Raw genomic sequence first — 22,921 nt, 5'->3', positions numbered from 1 at the left:
CTGTTTTCCACCTGTTACCCCTTGACAAAAATCAGATGAAAAACTAACTTAAAAGGAGTAGATTGGAAAAATAACCAAAAAAAGATTTTCCTGAACAACACAATAGAGCAATTAAATAGGGTTTTCTGAAGACCTCTTTCTTTAGAGACATTTGTTAATGATCTGACAGGTAATAATCGCATTGCCTCACAGAAACCTGTATGCAGCAAGGGGATTATTATGGTGCCATAAATGAGTCAAACACTTCCTCCATTATTTGAATTTTTAGATTTCTCCAGAAACCTGGTGAAGAGGAGGCATGACGACCTGATATAACAAGTGTGTCAACGTGACCAGAGTGTAAGGAGCAATGTGGAAACCACATAGTGGTTAGAGGAATTCATGAAAACTGTTTACATCTTCCTGATAGAACATTGAATTGTCAGCATATGCAGTCAAGTTCAACAACGTGCTAAAATCTGATGAAAAAAATAGCCCCATCAATAGAGGACCTAATATTGTTTAACATTTAGGTCCTCTATTGAGGGCCTCAACGACACATGACATACCAGACATTGAACAACCGTACATGATACCGCCAGACACATTCAAAGCAACCATTCCTGTTCAACACACTTTCAAAGTCTTCATGCAACATCTTGACTACGGTTGATGGCAATAAATTCGAAGCCGAATTTATTGCTTCATCCAACAAGCTAGCTAGGCAGTATGGAATAGGTGGAGAACACAAACAATGTGAACTTGAAGACCGCATCAGAAATCTGCAAAGAATTTCCTACGTATCCCCTTCCGACACACACACACACACACACACACACACACACACACACACACACACGCACACACGCACCCCCCCCCCCCCCACACACACACATTGCACTTAAAAACTGTCAGGAACTTGGGTTGTTTGTGTGTTTTGGGTTTGTTTATTTTACTAGTTCTGTCTTCCTTGGTTTCTATTCTTTGAGTAGTTCAGCAGTGTTTTATGTTTTCCTTTGCTTCAGCCATTTCTTACTCTAGGTTTATTATGTTCCTCATGTTATTTGTGAGTATTACGATTCCAAGTCACCCAGTTTGTGTACTCTCCCTCAACCCCTGTACCATTTCCCCTCTCTCTCCTGCCGCCCATTTCTAATCTCTAATTAGAAATATATATATATATATATATATATATATATATATATATATATATATATATATATATATATGAATTATTTATTTATATCACATGTATAATATGTAATTTACATATATATTATATGCAATATACATATTACATATGTACATACATATGTATAAATCTATCTGTATATACACATAGATATATATATACAACGTGTAATTGAATTACCATTTTCATTTGTTTTAGAAAATTAAGACAAATGTAATTTATTTGTCTTCAATTTTCCATATTTCATTTAATGACCAAAGATTAGCAACTGGGCGCCGCCGCGGAGCATCAATGTCCTCTGCGCTCCTTCAGCCTTTCTGCTCCTGCTGATTGATCCTAAAACTCATTCATCAGATCTAGAACCGCTTCCTGACGTAACTTTCCCACTTATTTATTTAACTCCGCGCAAAGACGCCGAGCCTACATTTTTTCCCCCTCCGGCTCCCGCTGCGAGCGCCTCGGTGCCGTGCAGTCAGCAGGGGGCATGCACATATAGTTATAATAATAATAAAAAGAATGCATTTCAGGAAAACCAGCTAAGACGAGCCTCCATCGCTTCGCCCGCCCGCTCCGCAATCGCAAACACGGCTGCGGCGGTGATGGAGCAGCGAGCTTAGCTTCATGTGTCCGGCGGGACTGCCCCTGGCTTTTTTTCTGGGGAAGATCATATTGGATCATATTGTTTGCAGGACGTTGTTCCTCCTGCAGCCCCCCCAGTCTATCCCGACGTAGTTGTGAATTGAACATGGCGACTGTACCAGTGTATTGCATCTGCAGATTACCTTACGACGTGACCCAGTTTATGATCGAGTGCGATGCTTGCAAGGACTGGTTTCACGGCAGGTAAGGCCAGATTGCTCGTCGAGCTGCTTCTGTAGCGGTTTGCATTTTGTGGGGGGAACAAACAAAAATGGCGAAGACTCGGCTGCGTTTTGACAGCTTTGTGGCTCTCAGTCGCCCGTCTACATCTGAAGAGAGGCCGCTTGGAGAAGAAGAAGAAGGCGGAGTTAAATATAGCCGACCGGGGTTGTGACATTTTTTCGCAAAATATAGCGAAACGGATTCCCGTGAATCAAAAACATACTTCGGAAAATAATATTATAGAGTGAGGGGCTTCGTCTGCTCATGTCTCCCGTGAGCTGTTTGACATCCTCCCGTATCCCCAAACTAAACTCTGCCTTCCCCTTGTCAGGAGCGGACAGCAGCGGGGGAAGCCTCGGCGGAGTCGCCGTTCTTGTGGGTCTCGTTTTTCCCTTTCCCCTCCGCCGCTACCACATTCCTTTTTTATTTATCAGCCATATTGTTGTTAAATGCTGCCACATATGGAGCGGTCTGTCGGTTTTCACTCGCTGTTCAAGCGGAGCGTGGTTTGGAAATCACGACCCGAGACCGAGCTCGGAGCCCCGCAGCAGAGTCTTCCTGCCAGGCGCCAGCCATGGCTGACAATAGCCCATGTTTATGGAGTTCTGACCCGTCAGCAGGGAGAGAAAGTGTAGTTGTTGTTAACAGTAATGGAAGCGGCTGGAGCCTCCGGTACTCTGGACTTATGGCAAGCCGCCGCGCTGCCTGTCCGAGTGGAGCGCAAATCGGATCCTCCGCTCATCTTCCGTTGTACAGGAGTCGCTACGATCTCCGCAGAATCCTTGTCAACATATGGCATTATTTGCCTCACTTCTTTTTTTATAGTCACAAGCTACCCCGTCCGAACGTCAGCGGTGGTCTGCGTGTAATTCACACCGTTCGGCTACTGTCTGGGGCGTCTTACTTTAATTAGATCATTTGTTTAAAGCGTTTGTTTGAGTGAAGAAGCCCTACGGAGCGATGGACAGTATTTACGCGCCTGAATGTTAACCCCTTAATGCTTCCCTGACTCGTTGGGCTGCCTGCATGCCTGGGGCTTTATCTGTGAGTTAAACGCAGGGGAAGAGCCATGACCTGCAGTCAGGCATCAGCAGAAACTCAACAAGTACCTGCATTCACAGGAATCATGTTGAGATATAAATTAAATGCAGGTTATGAAAAAAACTGAATGCTCATGTTTCCTGCAAACCTGTGTTACAATGCCCATTCAAATACAGTATGTTAGAAGCTAGCATACTGTACATGAGCCCTTTAGAGATTTGTGTGTTTTTAGTCACTGTGAGTGGATCCACAGCTCCAGCAGCATAAAAACACAATCCACAGGGAACCAGTGTGTTATTCTGAAAAAGTTTAGAGTTTTAAAGGAACAAACCTCACTTTGACTGGAAACTAACACCTATCTAACACAAAATCTATAAACTGGTACCTTGGCATTCTAACCATATTCTGCTTTGTTATATAGCCTGTAATATCAGGTTTAGGACAGTTGGACTAAATAAACTAAATATGCAATATGACGTTGTTAAGCACACTCTGACAGCCTACTGTCAGAGGTAATGAAGTTGGATTATTTTGGGGGAAACAGGTGTTTTTTTTTGTTTTTTTTTTGCTGGAGTACATCTTTTCAAACAGACTGAGCCTATTTCTTCATAAAGCTGCTGCTTTTTTTTAAACTTCCAAACTTTTTTTGTTGTTGTTTTTAATAGTTAAGAAAAAAAACTGTTTATAGACATTTTGAGTGTCAGTGCTGTTGTTGATAACAGATGAGGGTTCTCAATAACTGTTGCTGTCATTGCAATCAATTTGAACGACATTTCAGTTTCAGTTCATCCAAAGGAAGGATACATATTTTTACTTGGTAGTCAGAATTCTGGATTTATGACTGAATTTTGGCTTGGCAAGTCAGGAATTTCCCTCCAAACCCAAACCTCAAATAGGCCTGTCACGATAACAAATTTTGCTGAGCGATTAATTGTCTAAAAAATTATTGCGATAAACGATAATATTGTTTCAAGACCTTTTGACACTGATTTAATGGAAATGACGTAATGATGCATGCTATTTTCTGCCATAGATAGATACACTTTATTTTCAAAAGAACACATAACACTGGAATTGATAAACTAAATAAACAAAGCAACCAAAAACAAAAATAAAATGGATTCTCAGTCTCCATTAACAAAAAACGTACTTGAATAAAAAGTAAACAACATAAAGCCAAAGTGGAAATAAATACTGCATCAACCAAAAGAGTGCAGATTATGAAGTCTGTATACTGTATTGGCCTTCAGTAATCACTAGATTTAAATAGAGAAGACGGGCACATCCGACTACCTAATGCAGTAGTTCATACTACACAATTTTTTGTCCCTATTTTCTCCTTACGACAATCTTAGATCAGTGGCCGATCTAAGATTATCGCTGGTGATTTCGTAACCCATCATTCTGTAGTGTGATTTAGATCGTCGTGGCCACTCCGATCTAAATCGGGGGTTTTCCCCGACTGGGAGCTTAACGCAGCCTGTTGAATGTGACAGGTAGCCAATCAGAAAGCGCGGATTCTCCTCCATACTTTCTGAGGGAAAATTATGGAGGGGAATCCCAAACAGCTGACACGGTGTAACCCAAAATCCAGCGGACATCAGAGATGATATGTGGAAACAACATTAATATTTATTCAACATTTCGTGCAAAGATTATAGAAATGACAAGGGGAGGAGTTGGAGCCAAATTCATACCGCAGTTGATAAACCCGGTAAGTTTTCAGCTGTTCTTCGGTAACGTGACATAAATAGGTTATAGTGATTTTCATTCAGTCAGGACTTTACGCTGACTCTAGCCACATGCATCACAGGTAGATTCTAGTAAAGCATTGATTAATGCCTGATTTTAAAATTAGTTAACTGGACTTGTAGCCATTATTTTGGGCTACAAGTCCAAAATAATGGCTGTGTGGCTGGACACCACACGGCACGACGAACCCGATCGAACCGTTACGCCTAGGATTTCTGTCGGCTAATGTGTCTCAGGTTTAGAAAATGGGCCGACAACTTGTGTTGTGTGCGCTGGACATTACACTAAGGAAATGAGGAAGGGAGGGTCAGTGGAGAGCACCGGAGTTGGGCCTTTTTTCATTCAGTATCATCAAGAGAAATAAAAAAGGCAGGAAGAGACGATAAAGCCGATAATTAAAACGAGGTCGATAGGTTTAATTTATCATGCGATTAATTGATTTATCGTTTATTGCGACAGGCCTAACCTCAAAATTCAATATGGCTGCTGCACTGATAGAGTCACCTGTTCCTCTGATGGGCTGCGTTCTGCTCCATCCATCGTATCTTTAGGTGTGAGTCACATGTTGCTACTTTCTAAACTCTGACTTGACAGTGATTGGCCCCCCAAAAAATTTTTAGGAGCTGGGCCTTGGCCTTTCTCAGTCAGGGTTGTTTGAGTTGGATCTGGTCAGGTAGTGAGAACTGATCATTGACCCAGCTAACTATTTCCCAGCTAACTACAGCCAATGAGAAACAGAGGCTGGGAAACTGTTGCAACACAATCAAGTTGTTGACTTGATTGTGGTTAGTTGTTGACTAACCACAATCAAGTAGTGATAAAGAAAAAAAGAAAAAAAACAGCAGACACTTGAATATTTAGACTAAAATACGGTAAACAATAAAGGAGGTACTGAAGTAAACCAAGCAATTGACATATTTAACATAAAGGTAATTGGATTTAATTTAATGGGATTGTACTTGCGAGGCAGCACCCACCCTAGTGGCTCTTGTTACACGGCTAGACATTTATAATTACTACATTCTCCATTGAGAAAAAAATGCATCTATTGCGATTTGTAATTGCGCGTGTGACTCATCCCAATCAATAATATGCAACTCTGGAAAAAATGAAGAGCCCACTGCACTGAATCCACTGATTATTCCACCAAATATTGATTTCTGAACTCTTCCTGAGTTAAAACATCATTATTGTTGTTTCTAAATGAACATAAACTTGTTTTCTTTCTATTACTTGAGGTGTGAAAGAACTTTATCTTTTTCATCATTTTGACCATTTCTTATTTTCTGCAAATAAATGCCAATTTTTTCCTTGGAATTTCGGAGACATGTTGTCAGTAGTTCAAAGAATAAAAGAACAATGTTCATTTTACTCAAACATTTACCTAAAAAAAAGTAAAATCAGAGAAACTGATCCTTTTAAAATGTCTCTTTAATTTTTTCCAGAGCTGTATATTGTCTATTTAGGTAGAAGTAAGAATATTTTTAGATTAAAGCCATCCAAAGTCATTCCAAAACCCACAATCTGGCACTGAAAAAAAAAACGCCACGCCTCGACATTTGTTTGTTTTTTTGGGCCTGAGACGATGGTTTACGCAGAAAATGCGCTTGGACAGCAATGTTGATATTTCTCTTCAACTCAATTAGAGTTGAAGAGAAATATCTTCAACTCTAATACCGGCATTAACGGAGTAGTAATACCGGCATTAACGGAGTAGTTTTGTCTGAACCAAGCTTGTTTTCATATGTTTTAGCTACACAACTTTAAATCACCCCCAGATAAGCTGATGTTAATGTAACATTATCCTGATGCTAAAGTCCCTTAGCATGCTGTCACGGTCAAAAGAAAGTACACCCTCTGTCAGATCTATGGGCATTACAGCACACGTTGTCTGATTAGAGAATGTGTTTTAAGTGAACTATAAGAAAACAAAGATTCTTACAAATATCATGTATTAAACAAAGATAAACCCAAAGTGAAAAGGTATGAGTAAACCCAAAAGAAAAATACAGAAAGAGTAGCTCTATTTTTGTGACCCCACTAAACTCCAAATTACATCAATAAGTCCTTCTAGTTTTATCACAAATATGCAAAATTCACACAAAATCAACAGATTCTCACATTTTTTTCTGATTTAGGTTTTTTTTTCTCAAAACATTGGGTCTAAGTGGCAGCTGCCTCAGCCTTGCTTGATGTCAAGTAATAATCCATGACCGATACGGCGATGAATTAAAAGTCACATTTAACGTCATACATTAGCGCAAATATGGTAAAAAAAAATTCCTTATGAATATTTCTAAATTATGCAAAAGACTGTTGAAGTTTCCAGGGTGTAGTCCGCCCCTCGCCCGGAACGTTAGCTGGAGATAGGCACCAGCACCTCCTGACCCCACTAGGGACAAGGATGTACAGAAAATGGATGGATGGATGGATGGATGGATGGATGGATGGATGGATGGATGGATGGATGGATGGATGGATGGATGGATGGATGGATGGATGGATGGATGGGTGGGTGGGTGGGTGGGTGGGTGGGTGGGTGGGTGGATGGATGGATGGATGGATGGATGGATGGATGTTTCTAAATTAGTGCCATAAAATCTGTAATTTTGATTGCAAAAAAAAACAAAGAAACAAAACAAAAACAATTATGAAATCCTGGATGGACTGATCAGTGTGAAAAGATGTCCAATAATATTTAATTTTTAGAAACACTGAATGCTGAAATAAACAGCTTTATGTCGATATTTCAACAGTTTAATGGTTTTATCAGTACATTCTGGCACAATCGGCCCTTTAAGAACATTCAGATTTTTGATATGGCCCAAAATAAAAACGAGTTCGACACCCCTGTTCTAACTTGTTGATCACTTAAAAAAAAAAAAAAAAAAATATATATATATATATATATATATATATATATATATATATATATATATATATATATATATATGTCTGATTTAAAAGTATATTTCATTATAATTAACACCATTCATAATTGAACTATAAGCTTTCCTGCTGTGAGTGTCATTAAACCTGGGGGTAAGAACGGGGGGCCTCACCATGTTAAAGGGCCCTGCGCAGTCGGCCCAGCATGCCACTGTCAGTCTGAACAGCAGCTCATGGAAGTTGAGTAATGATGTTTTCCACATAAATAAACACACCAATGAAATTCAGACCAATAACACAATAGTATGGAGAGGGAGGTGCGAAAAGTTCGCCAGTGTGTCAGACCACATGAGGCCAGAAACAAAACGGCGAGATTTTCATCATGAGAACTGATTTAATCAGTTTGGCTCAACCATTAGCACATTAGCATGCTGCGTTCTACACCTAAGCCCTTGTATCATACCATCCACTTGTTGAGTTGTTGATCAGTCTGAGCCTGTGTTTTACCTTTGGGTGTTGGGTTTTAGTCTTTTAATTTGGAACTGTGTAGCATTTTGCCCTAAACAGATTTTCCCCCATGAACAAGAACATATTCTATTCTTTTTTTTTAGTCTAGACAAAAAATACAATTGAAATAAATCACTTTTTTTTTTTTTGCATGTCTGTTAAATCCCATCAACTAATCAGCCCCAGATCTTCAGGAGCGGGCTGAACTTTTACAGCGCAGAGCAAACGCCACTGGTTTACCACTTTCAGCTCTTCTTCATTTTCCATATTTCTTTGTGTGCTCATCTAAAGTAGATTCACTGAAAATAAACCTTCCAGGTGAAAAACAGATTGCAGTACTTGGCAGGATCACAGGGACAAAAACAAAACAAACAAAGAAACAAGAAAGACAAACAGGAAGTGCAGGACCAGCCCAAAGCTGTTCGGGGGCCTTGAGCAGAATTTGATTTAGGGATCTGCGTTAAAATGTAGATTTAAAAACACAAACCATAGATCTAGAATTTTAACAGTTGTTTATTGTCACTGTCAGTGCTGTTGAACTTGATTTAATGGTTTCAGTGTGGATGCATTAAAGTATTTATAATTGTTTAACATGTAACTTTAAGATCTAAAGAAGCTGACAATTTTACTTTGCAAAAGTGCAAATCTGATGCTATGAGTTTAATCTTTGTGTTTGAGCTTGGTTTGTTCACAAATATACCTCAGCAAACTACAATAATTATTGGTCACTTTGAAGCTTGGCCAATTAAACTGGCTGAGATTTAGTGGAATCTGGGAGATTCCACTAAATCTATTGAAACGCTGATGTTCTTAGCAGGAAGAGGGGCCCCTAAATCAAATTCTGCCCAAGGCCCCCATATAATTTTGTGCTGGCCCTGCATGTCTTGCTTGTTTGTCTCTGTGTTCCTGCTAAGTACTGCAACCTGCTTTCCACCTGGAAGGCTTATTTTCTGTGTATCTACTTTAGATAAGAAACATGCGAACATGAACAGAGTTTGATTGGTTCCTCTATGCTGTTAAATTTCAGTCTGAAACTGATCCAGCCAGACATAAAGTGGGCGTGGTCTGACGTATTGACTCATTATTCTAATCAATTGTTTGTCTAGGTTCAAGTTAAGGATGCCTCAACTGATGGGTGGAGATATTGAGGGGTTTTTATTTATAGAAGGCAAATATTAAAAACAGTTTAGGAATCTTCTCAGATAGTCTGAGGTCAGACTGTGACGCTCTGAGCTACAACTGGACCTCAGAGTGTCCCGGCTTCCAGGATTTCAAGTTCCTCTAAGGACATGTGGGTTTCGCTGCACGGAGACAGAAAAATCAAACGGTCCAAAACGCAAACGTTTCTGTTGGTATTTTATATAGAACAGAAGCGAAATAAATCCGTAGCTGGAGGCAGCTTATGATTATCCCCGTAATTAGTAAATAAGCTTGTAACCGAGATGCTGGCTCGGTTTTCTAACGTGTCAGCAGCCTGTGAGTGAAGACAGGCTGTAAAGCAGCACATAAAGGAACATTTGCCTGATTTGGGAAGAGTTCACCTACTAGAAACACTAAACTAAACCAACACAAAAAGTCACTTTGCTTCTTTAGTCCCTCCATTCATCTTTTTTTTTCTGTCTTTTGATTTATTATAGGTCTGGTAATGATGTGGTTCTTGGACAGATCTTGTAGGTCATTTTTTGAGTAGTTTCTTTGTTTTTTTTTTTTTTGTTTTTTTTTTTTGCTCAAAGTGTAATATCATATTTACAAACCCTGGACCCAAGACAGAATGATTACCGCCTTTGAATTCGGCCACAAACACAGGAAGACGTCTGATGCTGGTGAAAGAATGTCACCTCTGTTGTCTGCCGCTGACTTTTGGTGTTGCAGATCAACTCCCTTTCAAAATAAATGGTTTGCTATGTCCGTTTGTTAAAGGTGCTGCGGGAAAAGAAAGGCAGGAAAATGTCCGTCAGCAGACAGCCGGTTCACCAGGACAGAGTGAAGGGAGCAATGGTAACCCAGCTCAGTGGAAAACAAATTGGTGCTAGCAGGGATCTGTGAACGTTTTTTTTTATTACGTTGAGATGTGGTAATGCTCTCTTTATGATGATGTAGCGAGCGTCTGGTTTTCTTGTTTTATTTGGATGAGGTCATGCGTGGAGGAGGCCGCCTGACTCCAGCCTCCTCTCCCTCCTTCCATTCCTCACATTGTCTCGATCAAGTTTCGAGGTGCAGGATGGCGCGAAACGACTTGTTGCCAACACGACGGAGAGCTTTGCATATCCCTCAAGCATGCACTAAAACATCACGTCTCGAAGTCGTCGTGTCTGATTTCTATTAAGTCTGTGAGTTTGTTCGTGTCGTCGCTGTTAGACCAGAGACGGTGTGACTCCTGCGTTGTTCAAACTTCCCTACCTGCATCCAGTCAGCTTTGGGCAACATGTTTGCAGGCGTCAGGCTTGTTGACCATAAAACACCGGAAACTAGTGTCGTTCGATTCCATCGATTTCCTTTCCGATCCAATACTGAGAAAAATTAAAGTTGGTATCAGCGATACCGATCCGATCCGATACTTTGTGCAAAAATACTTAATTTGCCGTTTACATTTAAAGAAGAAAAAAAAGCGTTGTATTTCAAGTCATAGCTTCCTAAGAAGAACACAAGTCTTCACTCTAATTTATTCATTTTAGTCTAGTACATTGAGATAGCAGTAAAAGTAGTTCCTCACCAACCCTGTGTCATTTAGGCAAGATCTCAATAATTTAGTCACTTTCTAATGTGTACTTGTTCAGTTACATTAAGTGTTAAAAGTGTTGATACTTGGATTTGAGAATCGATCGTAAAGCATAAAAAACTTTTGATATTTCAGTATCAATCTGCACATCACTACTGGAAACATTCTGTAACAATAAGATCTTAAAGCTGGGTAGTAATCCTGTCCGTTGTGTATATCCTTCGGTGCGTTTGCAGGACGCAGATTAAGGAATAGCTGAGAGAGTAGAGACAAAGATATGATATTAATGTTCAAATACACGCCTGTCACAATAACAATTTTGCTGAGCGATTAATTGTCTAAAAAATTATTGCGATAAATGATAATATTGTTTCAAGACCAGTTGACACTGATTTAATGGAAATTACTAATAATGCATGTGTTTTCCTGCCATAGATAGATACAATGTATTTTCAAAAGAACACATAACACTGGAACTAATAAACTAAATTAACAAAACAACCAAAAAATAAAAAATAAAATGGATTTTCAGTCTCCATTAACAAAAAAAGTACTTGAATAAAAACTAAACAACATAAAGCCAAAGTGGAAATAAATACTGCATTCAACCAAAAGAGTGCAGATTATGAAGTCTGTTTACTGCATTGGCCTTCAGTAATCACTAGATTTAAATAGAGAAGACGGGCACATCCTGACGCAATAGTTCACACTACACGATTTTTTGCCCCTATTTTCCCCTTATGATAATCTTAGAACGTTGGGCGTTCCACGATTGTCGCTGGTGATTTCGTAACCGATCATCCTGCAGTGTGTGGTGTGTTACAGTGGCCGCTCCTATCTAAATCGGGGTTTTTCCCCGACTGGGAGCTTAACGCAGCCTGTTGAATGTGACAGGTAGCCAATCAGAAAGCGCGGATTCTCCTCCATACTTTCTGAGGGAAAATTACGAGGAGAATCCCAAACAGCTGACACGGCGCAACCCGAAGTCCAGCGGACATTGGAGATGATATGTGGAAACAACATTAATATTTATTCAACATTTCGAGAAAGAATATAGAAATGACAAGGGGAGGAACTGGAGCCAAATTGCTACCGCTGTTGATAAACCTGGTAACTTTTCAGCTGCTCTTCGTTAACGTGACATAAATAGGTTATAATGATTTTCATTCAGTCAAGATTTTACGCTGACTCTAGCCACATGCATCGCAGGTAGATTCTAGTAAAGGATTGATTAATGCCTGATTTTAAAATTAGTTAACTGGACTTGTAGCCATTATTTTGTGCCCATGTGGCTGGACACCACATAGCACGACGAACCTGATTGAACCGTTATACCTAGGATTTCTGTCGGCTAATGTGTGGTCTCTCAGGTTTTGAAAATGGGCTGACAGTCAGCCGTCAACTCGTGTAATGTGCGCTGGACATTACACTAAGGAAATAGGAAGGGAGGGCCAGTGAAGAGCACCGGGATTGAGTCTTTTTTCATTCAGTGTCATCAACTGACAGAAAAAAGGTAGGAAGAGAAAGCCGATAATTAAAATGAGGTCAATAGGTTTAATTTATCATGCGATTAATTGATTTATCGTTTATCGCGACAGGCCTATACACGCATTTAAAAAATACATTACAAAACACATGACCTCTAAATAAGTCAGAGTCTAAGCTAAATATAGTTCCAGTGAAATATCTAAACTTTTTAAACTGAGTGATGTTTGGACTTCCCCTGAGACTGTTTCACATTTTCAATCCTCGGACAGAGAAACATGTTTTCATACTTGTTTTAAAACAGAGAATATGAAGTTTATTTTGAGATTCTGGCCTTTGTCTCTGTCTGAGAGGATCTCTGTGTGTTTACAGGCGTCTGATTGGGTCGTACTTCGCACTCCATTAGCAGATTGTTTGCTACAAATGTATTTTGCAGGAAAATTTAGTTTGTTTTCTTTCAGCATAAACAATAGCTTGATTACCTTGGGCAAACATGTGCAAATAAATTCTTTCCAATGGCTCAGAAAGTGCAATTAGGAATTCTAAATATAACGTGGAATAAATAATAAAGCACAAAGAATAGCAAAAGATTCAACAGGTCTGTCCTTATGCATCAGGCACGTTGTCACTGGTAACCGATCTGGAATTTTTAAAATATTGGATAACTACTGAAAAAGTATATTTCTATCAGATTGGTGCCTCTCTAATGGAAAGTCCATGGCCTGCAAAGCTCACCGTCTGCAGGCTTACAGAAAATTCTCTACAGAGAAATTCTTTGGAAGCATTTGTCAAACAACATTTGTCGGTTTCAGTTTTTTTATTGTTTATTGTACGTTGGCTGTTCTACTCCTAATTGCACTGACTGAACAAATGAAAGTTGTTTTTACGTGTTTGACGGAGCTTGTGAAGCTGTCGGTGTGATTCAGTGTGCTGCACTGGCGCAGAGTTATCAAATTGATTCGTACTTCAGTACATTTTTGTCTGTTTTTGAAAAAAACAGAAATGTTTTAAGTAGGGATTAACTATATATCGGCATCGACATCGGTTTTTTAATGTATCCATATTGGCCGATATAAACAAACAACAATTATTTTTATCTGTTTCTGGGTAGGTTTTTTCCAAAGGTGTCGAAACGGCAGTAAAATATGCATGATATCGCTACATATTGGTTATCTTAATATTGGCTATCGATATCGGCCCAAATTTTCGTATCAGCGCATTCCTAGTTTTAAGTCAGTTGTTTTTCTGTATCGGATTGGTTTCTGCGGATATATATATATATATATATATATATATATATATATATATATATATATATATATGTGTGTGTGTGTATATTTATATATATATATATATGTATATATATATATATATATATATATATATATATATATATATACACATATATATATATATATATATATATATATATATATATATATATATATATATATATACATATATATATATATATATATATATATATATATATATATATATATATATATATATAGGATGTGGGCTGATTTGTCATTTACTCCGTAGTTTTGCCCTAATAAAGGAATATTGTCATATTGTAATCAATCATATTTTTTGCTCTTAACTAGAATGAACTCTGTGTCTTCAAAAGAAGTTGCCAGGGTATTAAAAATGATGGTATGGAGTATTTCTCTTGGCATCTGTTTGCAGTTTGAGGTTTTCGCCTGGTGAGAAGCAGGAAGGTTTTTCACTGATCCTACCGTTCAGGTTTGATTACACCGTCACAGGGTTGGTGTATTTCCAGGCTGCTGCTTTGTGTGGGCGTCGCAAATATTGTAAACATCATCCCCAACACAGCAACAGGCCTGATTTTAATACTACGATGGCCAGATGAGTCAGTAATAAGCCTGCCACCCTGATTCAGACTAACATTTTCTCCTGTGTTTGGACCAAACAGTTTCTCTCTCAATGAGTTAATTTGAATTTCTGAAACGATTCATTTATTATTCGTAAAGTAAATTCTACAAAAACTGCTGGAAAGCACAGACACAGCTAATCTATTTATTTATTTGTTTTTAATTGTGGTAATAATCAGAAGTATTTCGTATAAGGTATGCCTTTTGAAAGAAAGTTTGTAAATAATGCAGGAAAAATAACAGACAGCTTCATTTAATTCAGTGTGGACAAATTTAACCCTTTTCCATATGTTCAAGTCGTAAAAATAAAATAGAGCAAGAATGTGACAAAATAAAGCAATTCTAAATCAAATTCTAAAAGTAGTTTATTGATGCCAAAGGGAAATTAAGTAATCAGGTCCAAGTCAGTAAAAGTTTGACTTTTTCATCCCCCCCACACACACTTCCAAGAAAGAACAACAAAAAAATTGACAAGAAATCAGAGTGTGTTTGATTCTGATTCCTAGAGTTTAATTCCTAACTCTAACAAGTGTGACTAGGAGCTGAACGTGATCAGTCCGTCTCTGAAAAATGTATTTTTCCTTCGCCCAATTTATAGAAAACTCTTTTGTTCGGCCGATGAGATGAACAAGTGGTAAAATCTGCTTAGAGTCTCTGACATGCAGTGTGGTGGCGCCGGTAGAAAGAGAAGCAGAGGAGCGCCTGAAGGAATGACTTCACTTTCCATCAGCTGTGGTAATAAACTCAGTTAGTTTCTGGATTACCTAATAATCTGTCAGATGACACTTTTCTCCTGCTGGCTGCGTAGAATCCTCCAGGCACGGTATTGCAGTGAATTAACAACAGTCAAATTATTAGAAGAAACAGAACGAGTGAGCCAAGGTCTACAAAACAAACGTTTCCAGGATTTGTAGAGACAACTTCAACATAAACAGCATGATTAATACATCAATTGTTCACGCAAAAAAATCAGTGATAATTGAAAGTTGATAAGTTTCCATACAGTGAATGACAGGTAGTGTGGTATTATTTACTCTGACGCCCTGAAAGGTAGATTAGAATGGTTTGAAGTGACATTCAGTGAGGTTGGGATCAGGAAGAGTTTCTTGACCTGTGGTTGGAAGAAGTCTTCTCACCGTGACCTGGGCAGAAATGAGGTCAGTCCAGGATGGTGGTCAGACACGCTCCTCTTTTCATCAACTCCATCAGTTTAAATCAAGCCAGACAGAAAACATCGTGATCAGGGTGGAGCAGCGTTCAGTTAGCCGCTGTTAGCACTCTGACTGACTGACCGACTGATCCAGTTTTATCTGCTTCATCCAGAAGAACTTCAACCCTGCAGAGTTGTGTAGTAACCAGTTACATTTACTCAATTACATTTTTCTTGAGTAATAAAAAAAATAAAAATAATTTTTGGGAGTATTTTTACTGCGCTGTACATTTGACGTTTTATTATGAAGCATTTCTACTCCTACTTCAGTAAAATTTCTGGATTCTCTACTCACTGAATGAAAGACAAACATGTTTTAACCAAAAATTCACCAGACACACACACACACACACACACACACACACACAGCTGCAGTTTTTGTTAAAGTTCCATAAGTTTTCTATTGGAGAAAAAAAACTGACTGGGGGGGAAGCCTGATTTTGTTGTTTTTTGTTATTCATATGAATTATTGTAATTTTGTACTTAAAATTCCAAAATTTCCACTTAACTTAATGTTTTGGTCCATGTCATGATGGAATTTTTAAATATTAAATGATTGATAATTTGATCAGTTACTCAGTACTTGTTATCAAATAACTTTTTATTCTTACTTTAACCACTACTTTTTACTTTTACTTGAGTAAAATAGTCTGAAGTAGTGCTATTCTTACTTGAGTACAATTTATGGGCATTCTGCCCACATCTGTTTACGTGACTAGTTGAGTTTGGTAACTGTGTGAATCTGCTGCCGCTCATCAGCGCCCTCTAGTGGAGAGAACTTTTAAATTATGTCAGTTGAGAAGGAGCAGTAAAGAGGGTTGGTGCTGTGCTTTCCCGGTTTTGATGGGGTTTTTTTGTTTGTTTTTATTTGGAGTTTGTACCACCTCCAGTGAATATCCAGGGCCATGATGACACGGCAGCCATTACATCTTCAACAAACAAGAACCCTGCTATCTAATACTTGGACCTATCGCTGTTATTTTCTGCTGCTGCTGTAACTCAACATATCCTGCTTCTTCCACCAACTGGAAGCTACAACACATGGCAGAGGTCAGAGTGTCTCTGCTGTCGTCTGTGTTTGTTGACAATAAGCCATGCCGCGGTTCTGCTTTCAGCTGTGTTGGGGTGGATGAAGACGATGCTCCGGACATCGACATCTATCACTGCCCAAACTGTGAGAAGACCCACGGCAAATCCACATGTGAGTAACAGCACTGATTCAGTAGGCCACTGGGTGGCAGTGTGGGCCTCCGTTTTAATGGCTTTAAACTTGTAATAAGATTGTGTTGAAGACAGACTCGACGTTTTAAGACTAAAAATGAGAAAATGCTTTTTTAAATTTATACACATCGTGCAGTCTTTATTATTTCTTCTTGCTTCTGACTTTTCAGTGAAAAAGAAAAAGAACTGGAGCAAACACGACACGGGGCAAAGCACAGACATCCGGGCGGTTCAGAACGGCAGCCAGGTTTTCATCAAGGAGCTGCGCAGCCGAACGTTCCCCAGGTGAACACCTCTCCGTCCCGTTGATTGGTTCCGAGAACAGGCCACTCAGTTCGCTCCACCTTAACAATGAACGACCGTTTTTGATGTTTGGTGGCGAATTTCAAGAAAACCTCGCTGAAAATACTAGCGTGAAGCTGTATATCACACTGAGTTGAGGGTTGCTATTTGGGGGAAGCGGGTTCCTAATGAGCACAACCATCATGCATAGTTCTCTGCAGATGTTTTCATACTTTGAAACTTTAATGGATTTTGTTGGGTCTTTATCTGACAGATAGACACGTTGATATTAAGTGGACAGGAAATGATTCTTGGCTTCCACATTGTACTTACAAATGAAAATCTGACAGGTGGGATGGTCAGTGTGTAGAACCCACCTGTAGAGCCACAAGGACTGCAGGTCATTTGGGGTTCCACTTCACCAACCTTGAACATCTACAGCACATGTGTCAAACTCGGGGCCTTGGGAGCCAAATCTGGAACGCTGTAGTTTTTTAGACTCCAAATTACATCAATAAATCCCTCCAGTTTTTCACAAATCCACAAAATCAACAAATTCCCACATTTTTAAAATGATTTTTACTGAAAATGTTTCTCCAAATTTGCCATAAACATTGGGTTTAAAGTGACTGTTGCCTCAGCCTCACTTGATGTCAAGTTATAGTTTGTGACTTTTTTAAAAACAAAAAGTTGCATTTAATGTCACACATTAGCACAATTATAGTAAAAATTTCTTACAAATATTTATAAATTAGAATCACAAAATCTGTGATTTTGATTGTAAAAAACCCCACCAAAATAAATCATGAAATCCTGGATGGATTGACCGGGGTGAAAAGATGTTCAATATTATTTAAGTTTAAGAAACAATTACTGAATGATGAAACAAACAGCTGCTTATTGATATTTTAACAGTTTAATGGGTTTCATTAGTACATTCTAGCACAACCGGCCTTTTAAGAACATTAAGATTTTTGATATGGCCTAGATTTTAGCGGTTGAAGAATGTCTCTTTTGTTGTTGGCTGAAGACCAAGAGCCATTTGTTCAGCTAGCGCCAGACTAGCTTGTTTGTTTTGGTTGTATTTTACCCACAATGCCCTGGCGCTGTAGTTTGCGTTTTGTTTTTGGAGTGGTCTCCGGTCCGCTTGGCATTCACATATGCATTCGAACCACACCAGAACCACACACTTCAGCCAAACTGAGATCAAAGAGTTTAGGCAGACAAGAGTTATATATATATATATATATATATATATATATATATATATATATATATATATATATATCACACTAGAGTTCGATTGAAGAGGACTGAACAAGACTGGTGGGAACGATCCTGCAGTTCTTGGTCTGGGTTCATGGGTCTCCATGATGCTGGTTGTTCTCTGAGGAACTTCTGCAGACAGAACAACTGGAGTAGTGGACACTACTTACAAATGAGCTCCACACTCTAGAGTTATCTGCATAGAGAAACCACACAAGGATGAATGAATGGATATGGATGGATTGTGAATTTTTAGCCTGTGTCTCACCACTTCCAGCTGCCTCCACATGGGGGTGCTGTGGTCCACCCTTCAGGCCCTGCTCAGTTATGGGGCCGATCTGGGTCCAGCCGGTCACAGTAAAACCAAGCTCCTCTCTCTTCCAGCGCTGACGACATCGTGGTGAAACTGAGCAGCAGTCAACTGACCCTGGACTACCTGGAGGAGAACGGCTTCAACGAACCCATCCTGGTTCAGAAGAAGGACGGTCTGGGCATGTCCATGCCTCCCCCAACCTTCTACATCAGTGATGTGGAGAAATACGTTGGTAGGAAGAAATTCCAACAGCCTAACTAAAGCTCCCGGTTGGCGTCAGGCCTTTGAGGAAATGTAAAAGCACCTGATTGGAGCGTTATATTTTACCATTAAGATGGTACAACACATTATCTGTTCAATTTTAAAATGTACTTACTTTAAACCAGGGGTCTTCACGCTGCGGCTCTGGGGCCAATGTGGCTCTTTAGACCTTCCATTATAATAACATCGGCTAAAAATTATAAAGAATCAGCCACTGTTTTTAAATCTGGATTTAATAACAAATGCACATTTTTGATTTCTAGTTGCTTTTTTAAATATATTAAATAATTACATTGAATGTTCAGAATGATACTAAAAGTACCAATAACACTATTTTAGATCCATTTTTTAATTTCATAAGGTTGGAAATCATGTACTTTATTATATAATTTTCCACAAATATCAACATCCCATAAAAGAAGATTTTTCCATCCTTCTTTATTATACAACCTAAAAATAGATATAAAAAGTTGGTTATTTCCTTTTAGTGCAGTGCATGTGATTATCTGGCTGTAAATGTATGGATTTCTATTTTTCTATTTTTTTATTACTTCCTCATGTTTGGTTCCAAACATGGCTACCACCACCTGTTGACATAATTTGAAACAACTTAGTGAAATTCTGCTGTCTTAAGCAACATGTTTCACATGACATATAAAATTAATTTAACAGGACAAAGTGTTATGTGCCTCTGGAGTTCATGTAAGAGTTACACTTTTATTACTGAACTGTATTAAATAAATAACAATATTTAATGATAGGATTATGCCATAGGAGTGCATGAGTAATTATAACAGATTAATGATATAAATTTAAAGCAGGATTTTATTCCGCTGATTCAAATGTATCTATAACAACAATAGTTATCTATCCATCCATTTTCTTTACACCCTTGTCCCTTAGTGGGGTCAGGAGGGTTGCTGGTGCTTCCCCAGCTAATGTTCCAGGCAAGGTCACCAGTCTGTCACAGGGCAACACAGAGACACACAACCATGCACTCACACCTAGGGACAATTTAGAGAAACCAATTGACCTACCTGACAGGTCATCTTTTTGGAATGTGGGGGGAAACCAGAGTACACAGAGAAAACCCACATATGCACAGGGAGAACATACAAACTCCATGCAGAAAGACCAGGGCTGGGAATCAAACCCAGAACCTTCTTGCTGCAAGGCAACAGCTCTACCAACTGCGCCACAATAGTTATCTGAATGTGTTCATTCTGCTGAACTGTCAAAGGAAACGTTAGTTGTTTTTTTTTTGCTTCCTGTTGGAAACTATATAAAGTTGAATTGTTTACAGAGCAGCAGGAGTAGGGATAAAACCAATGAAGGAAAGCAAAAGTTCCGAACACGGAGCTGGGAATCTGACCTGCACGCAGTGCCATGTGATCTCCAACAGGGGGAGCACCTGCATTTGTTTGGGTGCTCTCTCTGTTTGGGTGGTAGTGAGAGAATCCCCCCAGAGATGCGCTCGGCTACACTGACTTCATCTGTAGGTTCTGTGTCTTATCGCGTCTTGTCCTGCTGTCTCAGGTCCAGACGTCCCCGTGGACGTGGTGGACGTCACCAAACAGACCGACAGCCAGATGAAGCTCAAAGAGTTTGTTGACTATTACTACAGCACAAACAGGAAGAAGGTTTTGAACGTCATCAACCTCGAGTTCTCAGACACCAGGTAATGGCTCGCTGTCTCGACGGTGACGTTTGAAAACAGGAAACGTTTTCTTCCAAACTGAAAGCCATTTTTTTCCCCTCCCCGTCTCCACCCAGAATGAGCTCCGTAGTGGAGAGCCCTCAGATTGTACGGCGGCTGTCCTGGGTAGAAAACTACTGGCCCGACGACGCCCTGCTGGGGAAGCCGAAGGTCACCAAATACTGCCTCATCTGCGTGAAAGACAGCTACACCGACTTCCACATCGAATGTGGCGGCGCCTCGGTGTGGTACCACGTCCTGAAGGTGGGTGGCGGTCAGGCCGCGGAGCGGTCACTCAACCCTTCCTCAATGCAACCACAGCCCATGATGCTGAAAACGTGCTCATGTCCGCAGGGAGAGAAGATCTTCTTCCTCATCAAGCCCACCTCGGCCAACCTGTCTCTGTACGAGCGCTGGAGGTCGTCGTCCAATCACGGAGAGATGTTCTTTGCCGACCAGGTGGACAAGTGTTACAAATGCACCCTGAAGCAAGGCCAGACGCTGTTCGTCCCATCAGGTCAGAGTCCGTCTCGCTCCGCGCTCAGGAAGTGAGAAGAACTGGTGTGGAGTAACTTTAGGAGCACATGTGCTGAAACCCCGTCTAAAAACTCGCTTCAGAATCATGAAATATGCTCAAGAAGATTCCAGGGGTGCACGAGATTATTGGTATCGCCTGATATTAGCTGAAAATATAATATCGGACATCAGCCATTCTGTCAAAATAATTAACTGGTATAAAAAGGCATTGTTCTTATATGACAAACCAGTGACATGATGTCTGCAGCACAGCAGAACATCGTGCATCATGAGTATTAATGCATTATTTTTCACTTGTTGCTTGTGAACATGTTGAGTTTAGTTTTGTGAAGATTTACAAATTTGCACTGTTTGATTGTTATCATTGTCTTAGAGAGAGCAGACGTCATGAATAAATTTGACATTAAACATAATGTAAGTTCAAAGTGTTGCATCATCATCATCAGCCTCCTTTTTAGCTTTTGCATTTGCAGCAGGCTAATTTGACAAAGATAATTCAGTATTTTAATTCCGCAGTAGAGAAAGCCATATAGTTTCAGTAACTAGGTATAGGAAAAAATATCAGCATTCGTATCGGTTATTGGCCAAATGAGTTTTAATATATTGGTGTATCGGATATCGATCAAAAATCCAATATCATGCATCCCTAGAAGATTCATTCTTTGACTATTTGACAGTAAATTAAATCCAAGCTGGCATATTCTTTTGTTCTCATCACCAGTCCCGGGTTCAGCCTTTAGAAATGTTTAATTGATTGTGTTGTTTCTTCAGGATGGATCAACGCGGTGCTGACTCCAGTCGACTGCCTGGCTTTCTCCGGACACTTCGTCCACAACCTGAGTGTGGAGATGCAGATGAGGTTTGGCGTCCTGTCTTGCTCCGCACACTCAACACAGACATAACATAAAGCTTATGAACAAGGCCAACATTTGTTTGTTTGGACTGAGACGACTCTAGAGCCAAGGAGGTGGAATTGCTTTTTGACTCTAGACAGTAAAAGTGTGAACAATGTGACATTACAGCTTCATGTTCATGAGGAACTAAAGACACGGCCCGTAGATAGTCCCAAAATTCTGATGTCAGATTAAAACACAAGAACTCTTCATATCTCCCTCCTACTGCTGCATTTGTTTAGATTAGCTGACAGCTGTCCTGTGGTGACGCCACGGAGGCACTAGAGGGTGCTGTTGCTCCCCCTAAAGAAATCATAACCCCCTCATAGAACCTCCAAGAAAATGTTTCATTATTATTTTCTTTCTCCATCTAACATGGGAAAAATTTCTTGTTGTAAGTGAAATGATCTCCCAGTGGAACTTTTTTTTCATCACTTTTTCATCAATATTAAGGAATTATGTGCTTAAAACAAGGTCCTATATCCTGCTGAAAAGTTACTTATAAGTTAGTTTTGCCTGAGTTGTTTGCACCAGAAACTAGCCCACATCACAATCATTTCCACGAGTAAAAAAAATATAACATAGCTTTAACTTTGCATTACCCCCATTTGGTAGTTTCCCTTTGGCCTCTCGCAGTTGTTGTTGCTTAATGCATGTAACCTGCGTGGTGTTTAGTTAAAACATGCTTTACTCTCCTCAGAGCGTATGAAATTGAGAAGAGGTTGAAGGTCAAGACTCTCACCCCGTTCCCCAACTTTGAGACGGCGTGCTGGTATGTGGGGCGCCACTTATTGGAGCGGTTCAAAGGTGAGCTCTTGATCACTGCAGGAAGTAGGGTTTTTTTTACATCAGCTTGTGGCCATGTTCACAGAAACGTTTCTTTCCTCTTGAAGTTTCCAGAAGAATGCGTGAAGCAGAGAAA

The 22,921-nt window shown here is 39.6% G+C and overlaps 1 protein-coding gene across 1 annotated transcript in view; it reads left to right on the top strand.

Moving 5' to 3' along the window:
- Nucleotides 1–1,665: 1,665 nt before the first annotated feature.
- The window catches only part of phf2 (PHD finger protein 2), a 37,185-nt gene continuing 15,929 nt past the window's right edge, over nucleotides 1,666–22,921 (top strand). The window contains exons 1-9 of the mRNA XM_014972087.2: nucleotides 1,666–2,014; nucleotides 16,646–16,731; nucleotides 16,922–17,036; nucleotides 18,684–18,844; nucleotides 20,410–20,551; nucleotides 20,647–20,833; nucleotides 20,924–21,086; nucleotides 21,878–21,965; nucleotides 22,700–22,806. Coding sequence (XP_014827573.2) covers nucleotides 1,917–2,014; nucleotides 16,646–16,731; nucleotides 16,922–17,036; nucleotides 18,684–18,844; nucleotides 20,410–20,551; nucleotides 20,647–20,833; nucleotides 20,924–21,086; nucleotides 21,878–21,965; nucleotides 22,700–22,806 — 1,147 coding nt within the window. The 5' untranslated portion in view covers nucleotides 1,666–1,916. The remainder of the gene's footprint in view (nucleotides 2,015–16,645; nucleotides 16,732–16,921; nucleotides 17,037–18,683; nucleotides 18,845–20,409; nucleotides 20,552–20,646; nucleotides 20,834–20,923; nucleotides 21,087–21,877; nucleotides 21,966–22,699; nucleotides 22,807–22,921) is intronic.

Source organism: Poecilia mexicana, unplaced genomic scaffold, assembly GCF_051168715.1.
Source record: "Poecilia mexicana isolate PSO_F unplaced genomic scaffold, ASM5116871v1 scaffold_5, whole genome shotgun sequence".
NCBI classification, from domain to species: Eukaryota; Metazoa; Chordata; class Actinopteri; order Cyprinodontiformes; family Poeciliidae; genus Poecilia; species Poecilia mexicana.
The sequence above is the reverse complement of the archived record's forward strand: the minus strand, read 5'-3'. Positions and strand labels throughout refer to the sequence as shown.